Source organism: Phalacrocorax aristotelis, chromosome 5 (genome assembly GCF_949628215.1).
Source record: "Phalacrocorax aristotelis chromosome 5, bGulAri2.1, whole genome shotgun sequence".
Taxonomy (NCBI): Eukaryota; Metazoa; Chordata; class Aves; order Suliformes; family Phalacrocoracidae; genus Phalacrocorax; species Phalacrocorax aristotelis.
In genome coordinates, this window is record NC_134280.1 from 21,284,800 (window position 1) to 21,306,809 (window position 22,010).

At 35.8% G+C, this 22,010-nt stretch overlaps 1 protein-coding gene across 5 annotated transcripts in view; it reads left to right on the plus strand.

Annotated features, from left to right (window-relative positions):
- LOC142057403 (sodium channel protein type 2 subunit alpha-like) overlaps nucleotides 1-22,010 on the plus strand; it is a 77,732-nt gene that overhangs the window by 17,455 nt on the left and 38,267 nt on the right. For 2 of the 5 annotated variants that reach the window (XM_075093339.1, XM_075093341.1), the window contains exons 1-8: nucleotides 9,656-9,745; nucleotides 11,503-11,631; nucleotides 12,100-12,191; nucleotides 13,292-13,564; nucleotides 16,422-16,485; nucleotides 17,055-17,196; nucleotides 18,016-18,222; nucleotides 19,634-19,924. In XM_075093339.1, coding sequence (XP_074949440.1) covers nucleotides 9,666-9,745; nucleotides 11,503-11,631; nucleotides 12,100-12,191; nucleotides 13,292-13,564; nucleotides 16,422-16,485; nucleotides 17,055-17,196; nucleotides 18,016-18,222; nucleotides 19,634-19,924 — 1,278 coding nt within the window. In that variant the 5' untranslated portion in view covers nucleotides 9,656-9,665. Of the gene's footprint in view, nucleotides 1-3,583; nucleotides 3,903-7,027; nucleotides 7,147-9,655; nucleotides 9,746-11,502; nucleotides 11,632-12,099; nucleotides 12,192-12,287; nucleotides 12,380-13,291; nucleotides 13,565-16,421; nucleotides 16,486-17,054; nucleotides 17,197-18,015; nucleotides 18,223-19,633; nucleotides 19,925-22,010 lie in introns of those variants that run through there. The other 3 variants (XM_075093338.1, XM_075093340.1, XM_075093342.1) reach the window with 2 other exon arrangements.

Below are 22,010 nucleotides of genomic sequence, written 5' to 3' on the forward strand. Positions count from 1 at the left end.
TTGCATTTACTCTAGCTATATAGTATCTAATTATTTTAATATCTTTTAAGGATTGTTACTAGTTTCTCTAGATGCACTACTGGGATCCTCACTTTAGAAGTATGTGTATTTCTATTTCAGACTGCAAAGATCACATTGCATTTCCTGCCTATTCTGTCTCTCTAAAATACTTGTTTTTTCACCTTACAGCCTAGTAAGACCGTAGACCCAAGCATCTAAGGCAATGAGATTAAGTGTCCCACTGGCTATATTCTTTTTGTCTTTACTTTTCACTCTCCTTCCTAACAGTATGCACGTAGATTGTATAGCACTCGTGGAAAACAAATTGAGATCTTAGATAATTTCAGACCCATATAATATGAAATAAATAATCAGACACTTTAATAAACTATGAATGGCAGAATGAAGCTCCTTTTCCATATTGTGTGAATTAGCCCAGCTTTTTAGGTATTTGGGTTATTGTAACTTTCATAAGAAGCTGCATAAACACATATGTACATATCCACACAGATAATCAAAATACTTTCATAGTTAGAAGCTCCTTTACCCCTTCTATGAATCTGTGTTGTCTCATAATCCTCTTATTTTGAGACTGCAGAGCAGCTCCAAGTAAACCACAGTCCTAATTAAAGCCAGCCAGAAGTTTTAATCCAAAGCTTTTTAACAACAACAACAACAAAATTGTTACATGGAATTGTTTGCAAAATTTCTATTGATTTCATTGAATTATTTGTGAAATCAGAAAACCTGATAAAAGATTTTCTAAAAAGGCTTTTAACATTATTTTAAAACATTGTGTAATGTTTACATGATTCAAAACAAAATCAATACTTCTGATGTGGTTAAATAATATTTCTCATTTGATGCATTTTTTCTTAGTTGCTGAAAAATTCAAACCCACTATTTTGATCCAGTCGAACTGTTCATTCTCTCACCACAGTTACCAAAGAACTAAATCACCAATACTTGTCCCTCTCCTCATTCCACAGTGGTATTTCTTCAGCTACTGTATTCTTTCCTTCTCCAACCTTTCTCGCTTTAGAGTGACCCTTTGCTTTTTATTACTTTTCACAGCTCCTTTAGTCCTCTTTGCAGCTGAAGGAAAGGAGATGGCAGAGGGTCAGAAGTAAATGACTGCCTGAAGGTCTGAATCTATAAACCCAGGAATGTGTTGCTTGAAAAGTTTGAAAGAGATTTGGCTAAGTGTGGGAGTAGGAGGGAAGGGCAGAAGGTCAGTGGTGGGGAAAGAGGGAGGCTAAAAAAAGTGATGTTAGTGCAGCGGTAAAAGAAGTCTGAAAATCAGTAAGCATAGAAAATACAGAGAAAGCAGGAGAGTGAAGAGAATTAGGATGGCATTTAGGTGGAGTGGTGCCTGAAGATGATGATTTGCCACATAGGAGGGGCTTAGAGTGCTCCTGATCATCTAGTACAGTAAGCACTGAAAACTGCCATCCTTCCCTCTCATTGCTGTCTTTCCTGGATTTAGAAAGAATACACGTCAAATACATTGTATAAATTTATTTAGAACACTAATAGAAGCCATAGTTTAAAATAATCCACACTGCCAGTAATCCAGTCTCAGCAACTGCTTTGGTTGTACACTGTCTGTGCAACCTCCATTTTTCTATTTCTCTTACTTTGCTATCCCTCCTACTTTCTTTCTGTGTCACCTTCACAGTTTCGACAGCTATGGTCTCATCAGCAGTAGCTGCTATATATTCAAAAGAAATTTTGAGAATCCTGAGACCTGGCTGGTTATATAAAATCGAGTATTTTAGTCCCAGAGTCTCAGTTTAAGCAAGTGTTCGAGCATGCAAAAATTCTTTACCATATCTGACAAGAATTTATGGATATATATCAGTACCATCTAGTGGCAATAAGAGTTATAGCACTTCGTAGGCTTGCACAGGAAATGCCAGATTTTACTTCAATAACCAGGATCCTTCAGCAGGAAGTTAGGTGTGGTCTTAGAAGGAGAATTTGAAAAAAAAAAAAATAAAAAAAAAAAAATGGAAAAAGACATGATGGAATTTTAGCTGCAGGCTTCCTTGGTGCCATTCCAAACCCACATAAGTGCAAGATTCTTCACTGGTAACAAAATTTTAATTCTTTCCTGCAGTATTAAAACAGGATTGTGCCTTTTTTTTTTTTAACTGTCATTGACAATAAAACCTAACAGGATTCTGCAGCACGACCACTTTCATTTTCCTAATTAACCCTTCTGCTGCTACTAGTCAGTGGAGCTTCCAGCAGCAGTTTGCTACAGACCGTCCGTGATGGAATGCACCAGGTGCATTTGCCTGCAATGGAAGAGCATGCTCGTAGGGAAACCTGCAGGAGTTGGGATGTGTGTGGATGTCTGTGTAGGTGTAAATGGCTATAGGCATATGCGAGAAGAGAGGAGAAAGCATCGTGCTGCAGTTTATTTAGCAGGCTTCAAAAATATGAATTTGTTGCAGCTGTCCTGGAGTTTGTGCATTTAGTGAGACAGTAAAATAGGATCATGCTGACTGTATTCTAACTATTGTATTGTTTTAATTTGATAATTGTTTCTTGGGTGTATTGTCTTATCAGAAGTTGTTACTTTTTATTGTGTTTGCTGTATTTTTCATGTGCTTACTCAGGAGAAGGGCTCTTGAGAAAAATTCTTGAAGGCTACACCAGAGATCCCATTTAGGATTTCAGATCAAAGTATTTGCATTGGGAATATTTTCCACTTGTTCTTTTTAACTGAACTGCCTGGAGAAATTAAGAAGAGATGGTTCAGCTCTTGTTAGTGAAAATTGTGGGGAAAAAAAATACACAAATGATACGGTATCAGTTGTAAAAGATCTAAGCGTAGTATGTAATGATTAAAGATCATTTTTGTTTAATTCAGCAATTCTTCCAGTGCACAGTGTGTTGCCAGGCAGGGGATCTGAATACAGGTGCTTATGCCTGAATCTTGTTTCCTGAGCTGGCAGCTCTGCAAAGGCCGCATATTTGTACCCGAAGAGTGCTTTCAACTGATCCCTCTGGCCTTACATGGCAGTAGTGAATTCTAGGAGTCATTTCTGGTCCTTCTAGCTAGATGGAAGGTTGGTTCAAGGTGTAGCTTTCAGGATAATAAGGAGGTGAATTGTCTGGTGTCTCACTCCTCGACACCGAACCAGAAACACTTCAGAACTGTTAATTCCTCACAATGAACATGGTGGAAAATATCTCCTAGTTTATTCACTGGAATGGATGGTGTTACTCTTGATAAAGGCAAGAAGATGTTATTATATTGTATATGACTTTTTTTTTTTTAATACAGTCTATAGAATTGGCCATCTATCATCACAAGCACACAGTGAATTTTAAAATAAATGTTTTAAGAATTGTTACCTTCAAGACAACTCTTAAGAGGCCAGCTGCAAAGGAAAATGGTATGTCTTCGGATAAAACAAATGAAAAAATCCATTTCACAGCAGCCTCCTCTTGGATGATAATTACTGAATTTAACAAGGTGTCCCACAGAAAATTCTGTGAAGGTATATTCCTTTACATTGTTCGTAGCTATTTGTGTTGCTCTAAATTTTTTCTATGTTTTCTATATTTTTAGCACTTTTTTATGAGAGAGGCTAAACAGAAATTAAGAGGTGCAGGATGAAAAGATGGCACAATCAGTGCTGGTACCACCAGGACCTGACAGCTTCCGCTATTTCACAAGAGAATCACTTGCAGCTATTGAGCAGCGTGTCAATGAAGAAAAAGCTAAAAAATCCAAGCAAGAACGCAAAGATGATGATGATGAAGATGGTCCAAAACCCAATAGCGACTTGGAGGCAGGAAAGACACTGCCATTTATTTATGGCGACATACCTCCAGGAATGGTGTCCGAACCCTTGGAAGACCTGGACCCATATTATATCAATAAAAAAGTGAGTGTGTTGTATATGTCTGTCAGACTTCAGTCTTTTCAGACTAAAATACAAGAACCCTCTCACAGACATAGTATTTTCAGTATTTTGGACCCAGTCTTTGCATATAATACATTCCCCCAGCAGCTGATTTCATTGGCAGAATTCTCAGTTGTAAGAACAGAAGTTAGTAATCCAAGTTTGTGGGACCTGGTCTGTAGGTAGAGATGCATGTAGATTTATTTTAATATACCTGGTATTTTACTAAAATTTGTAAAACTGTCAGTGTTTTGCACACAGGAGAATTGAAGAAGTAGCACAGGGGTTATCTTTAGAATTATTATCTTATTAATTGCTGTATTATAGATGTGAAAGGAGCAGAGCTTTGCTGGGAAACCCATCTCAAAGGTAGCTAGACACCTGCTCACTAGATTTCTTCACTGTCACGTGGAAAGCCTAGGTTACATTCTGTTGTTGCTGGGAAGGATAGGGAAGTATGTTAAGGTAATTTCTCTGGATATGCCAAAGATCTTCCTCTTCCATTTTGTACTCTATAGAGGCATTGTATATCCAACTTAGTCTGGGTGAAAAAATATTCATATCCAGATTTGTATTGTTCTTTGTTTGTTATCAAAGAGGAGGTGTTTAATAAATGCAAATAAATAAGAGGAGGTCGACAGAATGTTATGTAATTTTAAAAAAATATTTTATAGAGGTGTTAATTTTTTTAAAAATAAAACGACTTATTTTCTTTTTGTTTAAAGTAACAACAACAAATGTTGTGGCCAAGCACAAAAGTGCTGAACTTTACACTTTTGACCAGATGGCCTTGGGTTTCCTCCAGAATTCCAGTCCCTCAGATTTTGGCATCATATGTTTTGCACCATCATATTCTACCAGTAAAGAAGAAATTACTGATACTTTTTCTTATTTTTGTGCCTTCATAATTTTTTTCTTGTGCTTTCTTTTCTTTCCTGTGGAAATTAGCTAGTGAATATAAACGAATTTGGAAAAACCCATGAAAGCAAAAAAAACTACTTCAAAGGAAAAGGACAAAAATCCCCAAGAATTGTGGAGTCAGACTTGAACTAAGTAAAAATGTACAAATGGAGATATTTCCTGAAAGAATTAGGGGTATGCCTCATCACTAATACGTTGAAACAATAACAATGGAGGCATACCATGTAAACAGAGAGAACAGCTTTAAAAAAATCATCTGTACCTTAAGTGTTAACTGCAGAATTTCTAAAACTCAATTCAAGCAATGGAGAATCGTGAGTTCAATTTGAAAACAGTTTTCAATTAAATATCATGTTCTGCTCCCTCTACTCAAATGAGTTATCTTGTTGAAGTCTGGAAGTAAGGCAAATAGAATCTGGGTCAAAGTGCTGATCCCTTTCCTTCCTTCTTTCCCAGTTTTGCAGTAGTAAGTATCTAAATTCAGTGCTGGAAATCTTGAAGTTAGTACGCATATTATCATGCTTTGGAAACTAGAAAAGTAATTCTGTGATTAACTGTGGACACGAAGTAAAATCCTGCTGAACTGCTTGTTCCTGATAGAGAAATTCATAGCAGTTGTCTTGATCTTTTCCAAAAGCATAGTGGTTTCTAGTGGGAGATGTAAGACTCCAAACTATATGTGCGTTGCCATCATAATTTCTCCTGTTATTTCTCTTGGTGTTCTTTGCATGTCTTTGAACATCCTTGATTAATTCGGTCAGGCCTCATTTCAATTTTTTAATATGCCTTGATGACTCAGCATTGTACAAATGATGCTTCATCAGAGGTTTTGTCAGAATAAAGGGAACACAAAACATTTGAAAAACTCTGATTTGAGGGCAGATTTTCTTGAACTCCAGGAAGAACAGTAATAGAGTTGAAAAGCAGTGGTAGCAAAGATAGTACGTTACAGACCAATCCTTTCTCCTCTACAATAAAGGACCAAAGCATGGCTTGAGAATCAACAGGTATCTGGGGATGCAAGTATGTTCAGTTTGGAAGAGCTGAAATGTATTATTTCAGTCAGGGGGAGGCATTGTGTTTTCAGGATTTCAGCTGCTGGTTTTGGCACACCTGCTCAGAAAGTAAAGTGTAATCTTTACAAATGCTGCCCTCTGATTCCAGCTGAGACAGATCATGGCTACTGGCAGTGCTCCAGGTTTGCATGGCTTGTGTTCCCTTTGGGCTTTTTAGGGCTGCCACAAAGCTAGTTAGACCCGCTTACCTTCAATGACCATGAGCTTTCATCCATGTGTAGAAGGAAAAGACGATAGAAATAGATAGGAGTTTTCCCAAATGCATGGAAATCTAAATAATTTCAAAATTTACTGCATGTGAAATAAAGGCTTTATTCCGCTTTATTTCCCAGGTTTTAAGAAAACTATTACATTTATAAATGCTTTTTTTAATGTTGTCAATATGCATGAGTTATTGCTGAAACTGTGGAGGGACAGTGAAAATACATGAATTATTGAATTCTGTATTAGGTAAAGCATGACATAAGAAAAATAGAATTGCAGGCATGAAACTCTCACAAGAAGTAGTTAAAAAGAGAAGCAATATGTTATTCTTTTCTTAGAGTACAGCAAAAACTATCCAGTACATTAGTGTTATGTTAAAAAGGTAGTTATTGAATACTCTAGATTTCATTATTTTCATGAAGACCACTCTTGAAATTTAGATCACTTTGTAGTACTAATGTTGTAGTACTTTGATGTGATCATTAATGCTGGCTGTTTAATTTGGGGAATGTTGAAGTTTTAATGGCTCTCATATTTTCTAAAGTTACGTACCTCAGTCTATATATTATAAGGTACAAAAAGGATAGTAATTATTCAAATATTGAGTACATTTGTGCCTTATATACCTGTCTTTGTTTTCTAGCTAGCAATATCAGGATTACTTACCATTTCTAAATACACATTCAAATGTTTTCATGCAATTATATTCATGGTGATTTTGGCTGGACTCTACTATGTGTGAACTAGACAAGGGTATTGTGATTCTGGGGGAGGTGTAAATGGAAGAAGAGTTTGACCAAATATGATTAATGATGAAATGAAGATGATTCTGGGTTTGAACTTGTAACTTGTTTGTGACTTGCTATCTTTTAAAGGCTATTTTTCATTCTATGTTTCTTTTTCCAGACCTTTATAGTATTGAATAAAGGGAAGGCAATATTCCGATTCAGTGCCACCTCTGCCCTGTACATGTTAACTCCTTTCAATCCTCTTAGAAAAATAGCTATTAAGATTTTGGTACATTCATATCCTTTTCAAGTGGTTAGTCTAAAACTATAGTGAACGAGATGGTACTTAGTATTTAAATCAGTCTCTGGCACATGTCCCAGGATCAATATGATCTATAGTGCTTTGTCTTTCTCTCTACTATTTCAGTCTTCTGTTCTTTTTCTTATTCCCTTTTTATGTTTGTGTTCATTGCTGGATCTTAATATAGTAATATCAGAAGCCAGACAACCAGTCATCGTCCTTTGCAATTTCTTCATGTGTCTTTCTTCTTCCCCCAACCATTTTTCCCTTCCCTCTTATTTTTTTCCTATAATCATCACATCTTTTTTCCATCTTTTCCCCTCCTCCACATTTTTCATAAACTGCAGATATATTGCTCAAAATACTTTCAGTTCTTCACTGGCACTCTGTTAAAAATCCAATCTTTGATCCCATGTTTGTGCTTGCATGAATATTTAGTGAAAATAGGGTTTTGTTATTTCTTTGCATTTTCTGATTCAGATCACAATTGCAGATGTATAAGTTGATAAAACAGCTTAGGTTTCTTGTTTTATTATACATTCTCAATCCTATATGTATCTTACATGTCTATTTTATTTCTTGATCATTCTTGCATTATGCACCCATAATCCTGTAGAGGTTTTGAGTCTTCAAGAACATTATGAGAGTTCCACATCGCAGTTAGAGATTTACAAAGCTAAATTACCGTAATTACTTATCTGTTATTTTGCTGCTTTCACTGTTTTGATAGCTGGCTACAGCAGGCATGCCACTGGTCTGATCCCAAATGCTGATATGAGCAGTAAGGGCATTGACTTCAGCAAGTCTGGCTACTTAAGGAAAAAATACAAATGTTTGCACGCTTACATTTTACAAGAGTCTAACATGAGCACACTGAAAGCAGTGTTGTGTAGCATTACATATAGGGATCCTAAGACCATGTACAATAAATCTCAAAAGGATTTTTTAAAATCTTGGTATAATGGAAGTCTGATAATTACAATGGTTGTGATGTGTTGGATATTGTTATCAATGGCTAGCCTACAAATGACTTAAGAATCAATCATGACACTACATAGCCTGTTTTGTATTTGCTTGCTAGAGGTGTCACTACAAATAATTATTTGTCAGTTATATGACACTTCTTAGCATGTTAGAGAGCATTATTCAATTACATGGAATAATGGAAGATCATGGAACTGAGATGGTGGTGAAGAGATAGAGTCACCAAAGTCCAACATTAAAAAACGTTTAAAATTGTGGGAAGGTATATTCTGGTTGTTACTCTACTGATGAAAGAATAGTGAGGATGTGCAACTCTGACAGGACATTTCTTCAAAAAAGAATTTTGAAAGCCTGCGTAAAGTACAGGCTTGTGAAACACTCTTACAACACGTTATTTTTTATGGCTTTAAAAATACCTCTCTTTCTCTTCTGCTCTGTTCATATATGAATTATATAGTGAGAAGCTGGATTCTGAGTAAAGGATTTGAAATGTATTTACTGAACGGAAAACCCAAAGAATTTTTGAGTGTAGTGCCACAGTCCCTTGACAGTTCAGAAGGCAGAGGTATTTACTGTCGTTTGAAGTTTTTTTCATTAATGTAGACATGCAAAGAAGACTTTGTGAGGGGAACCTCACAGTACCTCCCGCCCCATTATACTCGGATTGCTATTTAGGAACACCGTGTGAAGCTGCATTTTAGTTACAGAAGCTAGAGCTCTTCTCAAAAGCGCTTTGTCCTTTCTAGTTTTAGGTGATGGTGCCATCATGTGGACATTTTGTGCATTAGCTGTGTGGTTTTAATTTCCGTGTTTGTATTTTCATTTCTGAGATGTCATCAGTCTTGAGAGTGAAAGGTGGTAGATCCAGACTTGGATCTTATGGCTTGGACTTGTTCTGGAATTCTTTTTAAATTTCTTTTTTATGCCTTTCCCTCCACCAACATTTGTATTACAAAAGCCATATATAAACAGTAATAAAATAATTTTCTCCCTAAAATTTCCCTGTGCACTCTCCTACTATGTAATAACTAGATTTCAATATATGTATTATAATGATAAGAAAAATGTTGAAATGTTGATACATGCCAAATTTTATGGTGAAACATAAAAAAAAGAAGTGAAGAAAATGTATTTTTTACTCTTTCATATGCATGAAGTAGATCAGATTTGTCTAGATCATCCAAAACAAATGCTTTTTATGTTTTTCCACCAAATTAGAAGCTACTACTTCAAACTTTCACATTTTTATTCAAAAGAAAAAATCATCTAAGGCCTTAAAATTAAGGGTTGGGGTTTTTAAAATATCTTTCAGATTTTCTAATTTGTAGTATGTGATTGTTCTCTTTTAGCTATAAAGCAGTGACTGTGGAAGCTTTAATGTATTCAGGGCTTTTCCCTGAGTGTTAACAGAGCAGTGGAGGGATAAATAGCTCCTGATAGTGGAACTCTGCCAAAGCAGCATGTTATTTGATACTCTTTTTATGAGATTTTCTGGCTTATATTCCTTAACTCTTAACCTACATTATTCAGCATGCTTATCATGTGCACTATTTTGACCAACTGTGTATTTATGACCATGAGTAACCCTCCTGAGTGGACAAAGAATGTAGAGTAAGTTAAATGGATTTTCTTTGAATAATATTCAGTAATCTGAAATAAACCACTGTAAATTAATTTATACTAGGATGGCATCCACTGGCAGCAGCTGCCTTGTTGGCATATCCCTTCAACAGCTACTCTGATGCTCATTTCTTCTGTGTAATATTAAATACATATATTTCACAACACTTGCCTCGTTACAAGTTGTTCAATGTCCATGCTCTGTTTGCAGTACTAGATGGGGAATGTAAGAAGAGAAGCTAGTCTTATGACCATGCAGAAAAGTTGATTATAAATATTTTCCACTGCATTCTATGTTACATCTGTGCAAGAATGTGGGGAAATACACATTTGCATTTCTATTGCAATAACCGTTACAGATAAAAGGATAGTCTAATGGATGGCTATGTTCATCATAGTGCAGCTTTCCTTTACCAAAGACAGTGCAACAATGGAAAGCTTGCATAAAAAATAAGCTATTAAAAAAGTGCTTAAGTGGTAGGCTATTCTTCCCATAGGAAGAGATAAGGTCCAATATGATGTCGACTACCTGGTGCTGATATACAATTGGTGCATATTTTGTATATTTCCAAGGCTGTAGACCACCACAGTGTGAAACACTGCTCTTCATGATGCTTCATTTTGCAATAGCATTCTATGCTTCTCCTTATTCTTCATTCCTTACTGCTTTGGATGATATGTACCTGTTTAATCTTCAGTAATCAAAAGTGAAATCAAAATAATAGGGCTGTTAAAGTCAGTGGCATTCTCATTTTGAGTTCAATACGAATACACATGAATTCAGGATGTCTAGTATGTAGTAAATACTTATGAATAAAGATAGCTAGCTTGAATGTTTCTTGAAGTCATTATATTATGCCTTTTGGATATACAACAGAAGTCCTTCTCATCTGTTGAATAAAGTGTGCAGGAAAGAAATTTTTAGTTTAGTAATTGAACTGAAAAAATTCACATTGGAAAACTGGTTCCAGGCTGGTCAAGCATGAAAAACTTTCAAGCCTTTTAAGCAGTTTAATTTGAATACTTTCCCATTAAAGATGTAAATGAAACTTAAGTTCAAGATGACATCATTTGGAGATAGAAAATTGAAATTATTCAGAATGACAGAATTAAATATTTTTACTTCTTACATTTCAACGACATTTTTTGGTCAAAAGGAGTAGCTGAATTTTACTGGCATTTGTAAATATTTTTGGTTGTTCTTGCACATAATTTTGCACCTGAAAGCACTCATTTCGTTCCAGTACTATGCCTGTCTTGCTGAAGGTGAAGTACTGGATACACATACTCTGTAACGAAGTCAATGTGGATGAGGGTTGGCACATTGCCAGTTCATGGTACTAAGCAACGTTTCAGCATAAAAATAACACTGACGAATGAGATTTTTAGTCTGGAAGCAGCTTCTGAAATCTTAACATAATCCATCTATCTTTTTGGTTGTAACATGGATTCAGACTGGACATAAACATGCACCAACGAAGTAACCAGGAATTTTGGAACAGTCTTACTGAAATAGATTATAGAATTTGAACTTAAGCTATGGGTTGTCATTCAGACTTGCAGTCATAATTTGATTTCTCCTTCTTCCTTATGAGATAAATTCTGCAGATGTTTAAAGTTGGTTGTAATTTCCATTAAATTCTTATGCCACTTAAAGAAAAGGAGATGAGAATAAAGCAACTAGAGAGCATAACATGTAATGGTAACATGTATGTGTTCCTATAAACTGTCTTGCATATTTTCCTCAGATACACATTCACTGGAATTTATACCTTTGAATCACTTATTAAAATTCTTGCAAGGGGCTTCTGTTTAGAAGATTTTACATTTCTTCGAGACCCGTGGAATTGGCTAGATTTCACTGTCATTACATTTGCGTAAGTCGTCTACTTTTCTCTTTTTTTAAATCTTTCTGATAGCATGAAATTAGTGACTAAAAATTGCCTCATATTTTGTCAGCCAGAACATTTGGAGCCTGGACTTCCTGCAGTTTCAATATGTTTCTTCTACCTCTTTTACACATTTTAGTATTTCTAACTAAGCATGTGCTGCAGAGGCCAGCATGGTGTGCCAGCCCATTAGGATTGTGAATGCCATCAACCTGAACTGTTCATATCCTGTCTCCTTTCTGCATACCAGAATTAAAGGAATCCTTTTGACCAAATTAGGTTTCAACATCAAGTCAGTGTGGTTTATGTTGATAAAACTTAATTTAATTCTATGGTCAGAAGCATATTTATAACACAGGCAAAATACAGTGAACGGTGAAGAGGTCTTGTTCAAAGACCCAAGCAAACAGGATAAAATCTGCCTCAATTCTGAGTAACTGTGATTTAATCCTACAGGTATGTAACAGAATTTGTAAACCTAGGCAATGTTTCAGCTCTTCGAACTTTCAGAGTATTGAGAGCTTTGAAAACTATTTCTGTAATTCCAGGTAAGAAGTAGTTGGTGTAAGGTGTTAGGCCCCTTGTATCTCCAACTGTTATTTGTGTGCTGTCATTGTGTTTGTGTGTGAACTCCCCTATTACAGATATGTGACAGAGTTTGTGGACCTGGGCAATGTCTCAGCGTTGAGAACATTCAGAGTTCTCCGAGCTTTGAAAACAATATCAGTCATTCCAGGTGAGAGCGAGGTTAAACACCGAGGCTGACTTTTGTTCAACAAAGGCTGTACTCACGTTTTTAAGCATACGCCTTGTTTGTGACACAATGTAAACAAAATAAAAAAAACAGGAATCAAGACATGTAATTTTATTTAAATTGATTCTTGCTTTTCTTATGTTAGTTGTATTTTCTTTTCAAAAAAATCAGCCTTTGAGTTTAACAAATTCTTGCATGAGATATTTGCAGTAAACAGCCTATGTGATTTGCATCTTATGACATCAAGCTTTCCTTTACATGTTTTAAATATAAGTTAATTTTAAGCTTTCAAACTGATGCAAATTTTATCATTTATTGCAGGCACTTGATATAGCATCTTAATTCAGTTTTAAGTCACGTATAAAAAATTAAATTCTAAAGGATAGCATGGGCCGTGCATGGGGTATTGTTTTAAAGATGTCTTTCTTCTCCAAACCATCACCCCTCTTACATTGTTACAAGATCATTATGAGGATATCATTCAAATATGCACTTCTAATGCCTTTATAATGGGTTTACTAATGCAGAATACTTTTAAAAAGGTTCATATAAGAAAGGTTTGGGCAAGAAGGATCAGCAAAAGCAAACCATGCTTTTCTATGTAGGGTGGAGATATAGCATGAATAATAGAATAACTTATTTTGGCATAAACAATGTCTTTGGTATTATCTACTTTTTATTTCTGTACACTGTAGAATAAAGCATAAACTTACAGCTTTTCATTCATCTTCACAAGAAATAAGGCTTCTCATGAAAATTATTGTAGCACAAGTATTAGACTCATTTAGTTGTCATTTTGCATGAAATCTTTATATTGTCAGGAAAACTCACATGATTTTTTTTGTGTGTTTAGTATCTGTTTAGCATCATAATAAAAATCTTTTTTCTTTGCAGGCTTGAAGACCATCGTGGGAGCCCTAATTCAGTCTGTGAAGAAGCTCTCGGATGTTATGATCCTGACTGTGTTTTGTCTGAGTGTATTTGCACTAATAGGGCTGCAGCTGTTCATGGGCAACTTGAGGAATAAATGCCTGCAGTGGCCTCCAGACAATTCTACTTTTGAAACAACTGTTATTTCCTACTTTAATAGTTCTATAGGTGAAAATGGTACATTTATTAATACAACAATGACAACATTTAACTGGGATGAGTACATTGAAGACAGAAGTAAGTTAATTATATCATCTACGTTGATTTTCTGGAATATTTTTAAACACAAAATTTTAAAATTCAGATAGAACTACTCTGAACATATCTATAGTATATTGCTATTCTGTCTATCACAATGGTAAATAGCTTCAGTCTCTCCTGTTTATCTATTCAGTCTCTCCTATTTATTTTAGTGTAATTAGGGTTTTAACTTTGTAATCAGGTTTGTTTTATAAAGTCTGTATAGGTGTTGCAACTGATGCCTGTATCACTGAAAGTGAGGAAGCCTCAGTTTAACAGCTAAATGCTTTCGGATCCAAGTCTCGTTGTCTTATAATCTTTTAATATACTTATCGTCTCAGCATGCTTGTAATACAGAAATGTCACCTTGGAGAAGATTTTGGATGATAACCTATTCTTAAAAACATCTGAAAAACAGGTTCCATTCCATTCCACTTTAGCTGCTTCTGGTACTACATTACACAAATAGGATGTTTTTTCTAAATATCTGACCTAAATTTTCCTCATTTCAGTTTTAATATGTTACAACTTCTGTGGACTTAGAACAAAGATGATCATAGACTACTTTATATTAGTCTTTATGATCTTTTAAAACTTATCTTCTCTATGTCTGGTCTTTTCTAAACTAAGAAAGCCTGTTTTCTATTTTGCATTTTCTATACCTATTCTCACTTTTTTTTTTTATTCTTTCCCATTAGTCTGGGATTTTGTTTTTTCCTTTTTGTTTGGGTTTTTTGTTTTGGTTTTTGTTTGGGTTTCATTTTGTTTTAAAATGAGATGCTCAAATCTGGTACTTACTCCTCTAATAAAGGTACAAATTAGAAGCAATTACCTCATATGCCATATATGGAACATTCCCATTAACACATCTCAAAATTACATAATTTTTATATCTGCATCCTATTGTTGATTCAGAGTCAACTTGCGGTCGTGACAGTCACTGCATCTTTTTAGAAGCAGTAGCTGTGGCCAGATCCTGTCTATTTTGCATTTATGTATTTGATTTTGCCTTGTCAACTGTAGCATTTCCACTTGTCTCTGTTGAAATAAATCCAATTGCTTTTGGACCAGCTTGTCAGTTTGTAAAGGTCATTCTAAATTTCAATCATCTTCTCTCCTAGCTTGATGTCTTCAGAATACTTGATGCATTTTTTCTATTATTTCATGTCTTGAGTTGGTTATGAAACTTGTTATGAAAACCGTGTATAGCACAGATCCCTGGAGGATCTTCGGAAAGATGCCCTTGTGAATTGACATTGGGCCACTGGCAACTGCTCTCTGAGAATCTGTTTTCAAGTATTTTGTGATGATTCCATCCAGAACGTATCTCCTTTACTTGCTTATGAAAGTGTCATGTAGGACTTGTACCCATGACTGTTGTCTTGTTACTAAGTTGGCAGGAGGCGGGAATAGTTTTATATATGGCATATTTTTTATAAACTCATATTGACTACTTTTATTACTTTATCATTCTCATCTTTGTATTGAAAAAATTATTATCGAAATGTTTTCCAAACTAGTGGGCTGAGAGTTGAGAGTTGAGCTGACCGGATAGTTTAACTGGATCCTCTGCTTACCAGAGGAGCTGTGCCACATAAGAATGTGAATTAGGCCCACAGACAATTTTGAAAATCCAGCTTGGTGCCTATCTGCATCTTTACCCTTTTTAAGCTTATTAAGTAGGGGTTAGATCTCTAATGGGGCATGGCTATGTGACCACTGCAATGTCTGAAAATCCACTGTTTTCTTATCTGATATCTGAGAATAGATTGCAGATGCATAAATTATGCACATAATCTCTCTCTCTTTAAAATAAGCAGATTTTATGCTGTCTTTATTGTATACTGGTGGTGACAAAGTAGAAGCAGTCAATAGGAACTGGTTGCAATTCCCTGCTTGTCTCTTTAGCATTAGCCCTTGGTTAGTTCATGCCAGCTAAGCTAGTCCATGCCAGCTGGCAGTGAATCTCAAGGAACCATCTGCTTCCTGGGAACAGCCAGAACATACCTAATTTTGGCAACTTTAGCTTAATATGCCACCTGACCCAAAAATCTCCACTAGAGATTCCCATTTTACCAGAAGAATCCCAAACTAGGAATTGATGGCAAATTGGTTTTCCCTTTCTGCCTCAAAGCAGAACAAAGAAAAGAAAAGAATGCATGGGGACTTTTAAGACTTCCATCTCTTTAAATTTTCTTTTACCTCATTTTAGTAGTTAGCCTATTAACAAAATACATATAGATACTTCAAGTACATTCCTCTGCTATAGAATTTGGTATAGTAATTTTTTATAATGTACAATAAAAGCTTGGTTTCTCCCTCAGCTGCTCAAGATCCAGTTAGCAGTTTCTTGTGCACGCTGTGTTGTGTTTTTATGCTGAAAAAATGTCAGTACTTTTTCAAGTAATATTTGGATAAAATAGTATGTAATGAATAGTTATAAATTAATAACACTAAATGGTATATATCAAAATGCATGAACAAAGGTAGGAAATTGCCCTTATCCTTTGTCTCATTTTCCTGGTATTTGTTCACTCATTTGCTGACATACACAATTTGGTAATCTACCCATTGTATCTTATTCATTTGGGTAGGTTACTGAGAATTAGCTGTACAACTACCTTTCTGTTTTCTAAAGAAAGGTCAACTTCAAGACTATTGAAAGTCACTTTCCTGTCAAAACAGTATTTTCCCTGCTTTTTCATTCCTAATCATTATATATTGCAAAACTGTTCGTTAGCTCTGCTTATTTTTTTAAAGTGTAAAAGCCTATATCATTGCTCAGTTTCCACTAGGTATAAATTATGTCTTTCTCATCACCTTTTTAATTTACTTTTTTTTTTTTTTAAAACAGATCATTTTTACTTCTTGGAAGGACAAAATGATGCTCTGCTATGTGGCAATAGCTCAGATGCAGGGTAAGAAAACGGTCATCATTTTTCATTAGGCATCAAGAAAAAATAATTAGCTACTTCAAATAGCTCAGGTGGTCAACTTTAGTATCAGCTGTACTGTAGAGCTGCAAATTACCGATGTTTTGCAATTGAAGCTATACCTAAATATAACCATCTATGTGATTTGAGTTTACACAGGCGCTTTCTTCAGCATCTTAGGCTAATTTTGCAAAGGTAACCACATGAACGCTATGTGCATAAATGTTGCTGCCAGCTTGCCGACAACTGTTTATCATCAGTCACGCCAGTTAACATTCTTCTCTTGTCCTGGTGAAGATGTGTTGATATGACAAATTGTGGAGAAGGGTAGATTGCTATTAGTTATATTATTAAAGCATTGAAATATCATTAGGAAATGAAATTAAAAATTGAAAACCAATAAGACATGTATTTGTATCTTAGGCATGCAGAATAAAATTTTACTTGTTCATAATTTCATTAGCAACTGGTACTCCTGAACAATTTTGTGATTTACTATAGCATATCGTAATTTAGACTAGTTGCTAAAAATAGCATTTCCTCTTCTTTTGTAGTCAATGTCCAGAAGGATATATATGTGTGAAAGCTGGTAGAAACCCCAACTATGGCTACACAAGTTTTGATACATTCAGTTGGGCATTCTTGTCACTGTTTCGATTGATGACTCAGGACTTTTGGGAGAATCTTTACCAGCTGGTGAGGACTTATTAAAATAAACAGCACCATCACCAATGCCATTACTACATAGTACTTGCATAGTTATTTTCATTCATATGTCCCTAAGGCCTTTGGGACAGAAATCATCTTTTATTTCATATATGTAAGCTGTCTAAAACAATAGAGGCCTTGTTCATGAATTAGGTTCCCATGTGCTACTCAAATACATAATAAGAAATAGCTGCTATTTTATGAAGGTGGTTAAGCATTATTGCTTCTTTTCACAAAGGAATAAATGGACTTAAGTTGTTAAAGCTTCTTACCCAAACATGCTGTAAACAGATGCTAGTTAAATTGATTCGCAGTCTAGTACAAATGCGTTGTCTTTGAAAAAGTTCCATCTTGTCCCTGAACTACACATACCCATAACCTGAAGGACAGTGATGATGCAACATGACATTTTGTATACTGCACTGTCTTTGTGGCATTGTAGTTTGGGACTGATGAGACAAGAAGGTAAGATGCTGGTTAGTGGCCCCACTACTGTTAGAGTTAAAGGCTATAATACAGATGTATAGTGGGGGCAGCAACTGCTACTACAGATTCTCATTGGTAGAAGTTCCAAACTATTCAAGCTACAGAATCTTATTTACCTTGACCACAGTAGATGCAAAACTTGGATTTTTGTACATGTAGACAGGGTATAATACTATTTGTATATGGAAAAGGTAACTAAATAATCTTGTGCTAACACAAAGCAACCTCATAATGTATTTCTAGAGTATAACACAGGTGCTACATATTATGCAACAGTATTTATAAGTCTACTAAAAATGTATATTCTCTCTTTTTCCCCAGACACTACGTGCTGCTGGGAAAACATACATGATATTTTTTGTTTTGGTCATTTTCCTGGGTTCTTTCTACCTGATTAACTTGATCCTGGCTGTGGTTGCCATGGCCTATGAAGAACAAAATCAAGCAACCATGGAAGAAGCAGAACAGAAAGAAGCAGAATTTCAGCAAATGCTAGAACAACTGAAAAAGCAGCAGGAAGAAGCTCAGGTACGGTAAAGTAAAGCAAAGTAAAATTCCTTCTTCCATTCATGATAGCGATTGGATGCTTTATGTCAACATATGAGAATAATTTTACTCCCCTACTCCTAACAATATGTTATTTCCAGTCTTATAAATTCCTTAGTTTTGCAAACAGTCTTTAATGTTTTCCATTGCACTGTTTCTGCTGGCTTGAGTGAACCTGTTAATTTGTGACAAAAATGATAACCAATAAGCTAAAATACTGGATTTTCAAATTGGAGATGGAAATAATCTTTTTTACTGAGCACTTGCACAAGTTGCCCAGAGTGCTTGTAGAATCACCAGACTTGGAGATAAACAAAAGCCATCTGGACATGGTCCTGGGCAACCTGCTTTAGGTGACCCTGTCTGTGCCGCGGAGTTGGACACAATGACCTCCAGGGGTTCCTTTCCAACCTCAACCATTCTGTGAAAAGGAGATGGTGATGTGGGGGAAAAAAACCCAGGAATTCTGCTTATTTAAGAAAGAGAAGCAAAACTACTGTAGGTGCTGTGAGAGAAATGTTTGCTTCAGCAGCGTTTTGCTTTTTCTACTCCTTCCCCAGCTCTCACAGCAGAAAGCCATAGTGTTCCAGTTTTAAAGAACACTGGAAAAAGTGGAGAAACTGGAGAAAATGTTTCTGTGGTACAGACATCATCATTACATACTGCTTTGGAATTCCTTTTCATTTTTTGAAGACTGTGAAATCTTTAGTAGGATAATTGATAATGTCTGCTTGGCATGTGGCCACATAGAGCAGAAGCTGAACTATGTCTTCCATGTAAGCACATGACTAAAATCAGCAATAGGGTTTTTTTGGTTGGTTGGTTGGTTTGTTGGTTTGTGTTTTTTTTTTTACTGGTACATAAATATTAATAAAATGGTCCACAAATGTTTGAAAATAGGTCTCTAATAGTCTGCAGTTTATATCAAATCTCTGATTATGATTTGCAAAACTGAGATAAACAATGTTACACCAGATCTTTAATAGACTAGAAAGTATTCAAAATCCTGCAAAATTGTGTAAAAAAGTGTTGCTTCCTGTTAAAAGGGATTTTTCATGTTGTTGTGCCTTGATTCCTTACTTTTACATAGTATTTCAGGTGAAAAATTCATTGCAACATATTGCTCCAATTTAAAACAGATGCTGCTAACTTGGTTCTCTGACAGCACAGTTCTCCCTTGGGCTGCTTTAACTCCTGGTTTATGGAGCAGTGCCAAATTATGGTTCCTGTGGTATTTCACAAATTATACTTATGATATCCTGGGTTCAGTGAAGTGGAATCATTGCTTTTATTTCAAAATCACTATTTTTTAAAGAATGGCAATGAATTTAAAACAGTCAGTGGTGTGTGTTTGTATAAATGTTGTAAATTGCATATGTGCTTGTATGTATAGGCAGCGGCAGCAGCTGCAGCAGCTGACTCAAGAGATTATAGTGGAGTAGGTGGAGTAGGTGGATTCTCCGAAAGTTCTTCTGAGGCATCAAAACTGAGCTCAAAGAGTGCTAAAGAGAGGAGGAATAGAAGAAAGAAAAAAAAGCAAAAAGAACAATCTGAAGTCGAGGAGAAGGATGGGGAAGAATTCCACAAATCTGAATCAGAGGACAGCATCAAAAGGAAAGGTTTCCGATTTTCCATTGAGGGGAATAGACTGACATACGAAAAGAGATTCTCTTCCCCACACCAGGTACCATAGTATTATTACCTCTTAAATGCCTTTGTTGTCTACTCATCGTATTAAAAAAAAACCTGTAATTTGGTCAGTTCTTGCAAAAGACACTACAGATTCTTTAATATCTTAAATCAAAGTATAACCAAGTTAATACTTTCAGCCAAAGATGAAACTGTAAGAATTTGAGAGATTTTGGTTTTAGTGTGAATTTATGTGTGAAAAATCAAACTACTGCGTATTAATTAAAATGAGTTGTATGTCAAGTTTCGTAATGAAAATGGACCTATCTCCCCATCAAGATGGATGTATTCAGCATGACCAGTGGCTTCAAAATTTGGTGCATACATACAAAGGAATTTCATGGTTTAAATGAGAAAAGTACTAAATTTGGGATGCAAAAAACCCAGTAGAAATTGCCTAAATGTTCATGTGAAATCTGATAAATTAATTGATGTGAGACCATTAATTGTGTTATCTTAAAGAAGGTGGAAGTATCTGTGGCAATGTCTCCTTGCATGTGTTCTCTTACATTGAAACACCAGTGACTCAGAGTGCCATCTGCATCTCCCTTCCAGACATTTATTTCATTTGATAGTTTTGTTATGTTATCCCTTCTACAGTTTTCAGAGCTCCTCTTCATTTGCCCACCTCCAACTCTCCCCTCAGAACTTCCAAGTCCAGGTCTCGTACCCATTCTGTCCTTCCTCTGCCCCTTTGTGTGCCTCTATGCTTCTTCCTTTTATCCCCACCTTCTTGATTCTCCCCAGTCTTTATGACTTGTTTTCTCCCTCTTTTTAGTCACTATTACTCAATTAATTCATTCCTTTTAATCCTGTTCTATTACTGTCTCTGGTAAGCCTATTTCATCCCTAAATAGATCATGAGCATCCATATTCGCTTCATGTATCACTTCCTCCAGCTCCCATTCTCAAAGAAGCTCAGACCTCTTCATCCAATATTTTATTAAGGACTGACCTCCTTAGACCAGACTATGGTAGCAATATAATGTTTCTAGCTTCCTATTTCTGCCAATTTAATTCCTCCTTCCTCTTACTTCTTAACGTGCTTTCTTTTTTAGTAGTACTGCATCCTTCCTTCCCCCCCCACCCCCCGGTCTGCCACTGTTTTATGTTGTTAACTGTCTAAATAGTCTCTGTAAGACTTCATTGCTGAATTTAGTTAGTTCATGATTCATTCTGTTCCTTATAAGTTTTCACACCTATATTCATTGACTTCAACTTCATGTTGAAGACCCATTTGATCCCCTAGGTGCATATTCTTGCTTGTGTCTTCATTCAATCTGCAGCCTTTTTCAACAGCAGCTCAATTCACCCATCTTGTAAGAAATGAAACATTCCTCATACAACTTGCTCCTCTTACCTTTTCATCTCCAGGTTCATTTACAGCTGTTTACTATGATGGTGTAGTAATCCCCTCCCCTCTGGTTTTCCAGCCCTAGTTCCTTTTCACTCTGGACTCTAGCCACTAAACAGAAATTCCACTCACCAGTTTTTAATACCATTTTCCCAGGCAAAACTCAGGTTTCTATCTCATCTTTGACATTTCCCGTGACATTTCACTTGCCTTCAATGTAACTGACCATTATGTTCTTCTTGAAAACTTATTCTTCCTAACATTCATGATTTCATCTCCTCTCAATTTTCCTGGTTTAGTTGTACTTTAGAAGATCCTTCTACGCCTTTGACAGTTTTCTAAGGGATTTCCACAAGGCCCTTTGCTAGTTCCCTTCTCTCTCTCTTTTTAAATTTTTTTTTAACTCTACTCTGGACCCACAATTGTGAATCATTTTTAACTTAGACCTTTTTCCATGTCCCAATTACTGCTGTATTCATCAAGAATGTTGTTGCAAACCTATCTCATTGCTTTTACCTAATCTGCTAGTAAACATATTTACCTAAAGATATTTTTTAATACCATAAAACATATGTGCCTAAAGTTCTTCCCAACCCACCTTGTCTACTTACAGTAAACAAGTCAAGTCCCAGCTTTGACTGACCCATGCCAGCATGCATAACCTCCTGTTAAATTTTCAAACTTTCTCTGAGCTCTTTCTGGTATGCTGCCCCTCATGCTTGGAAGA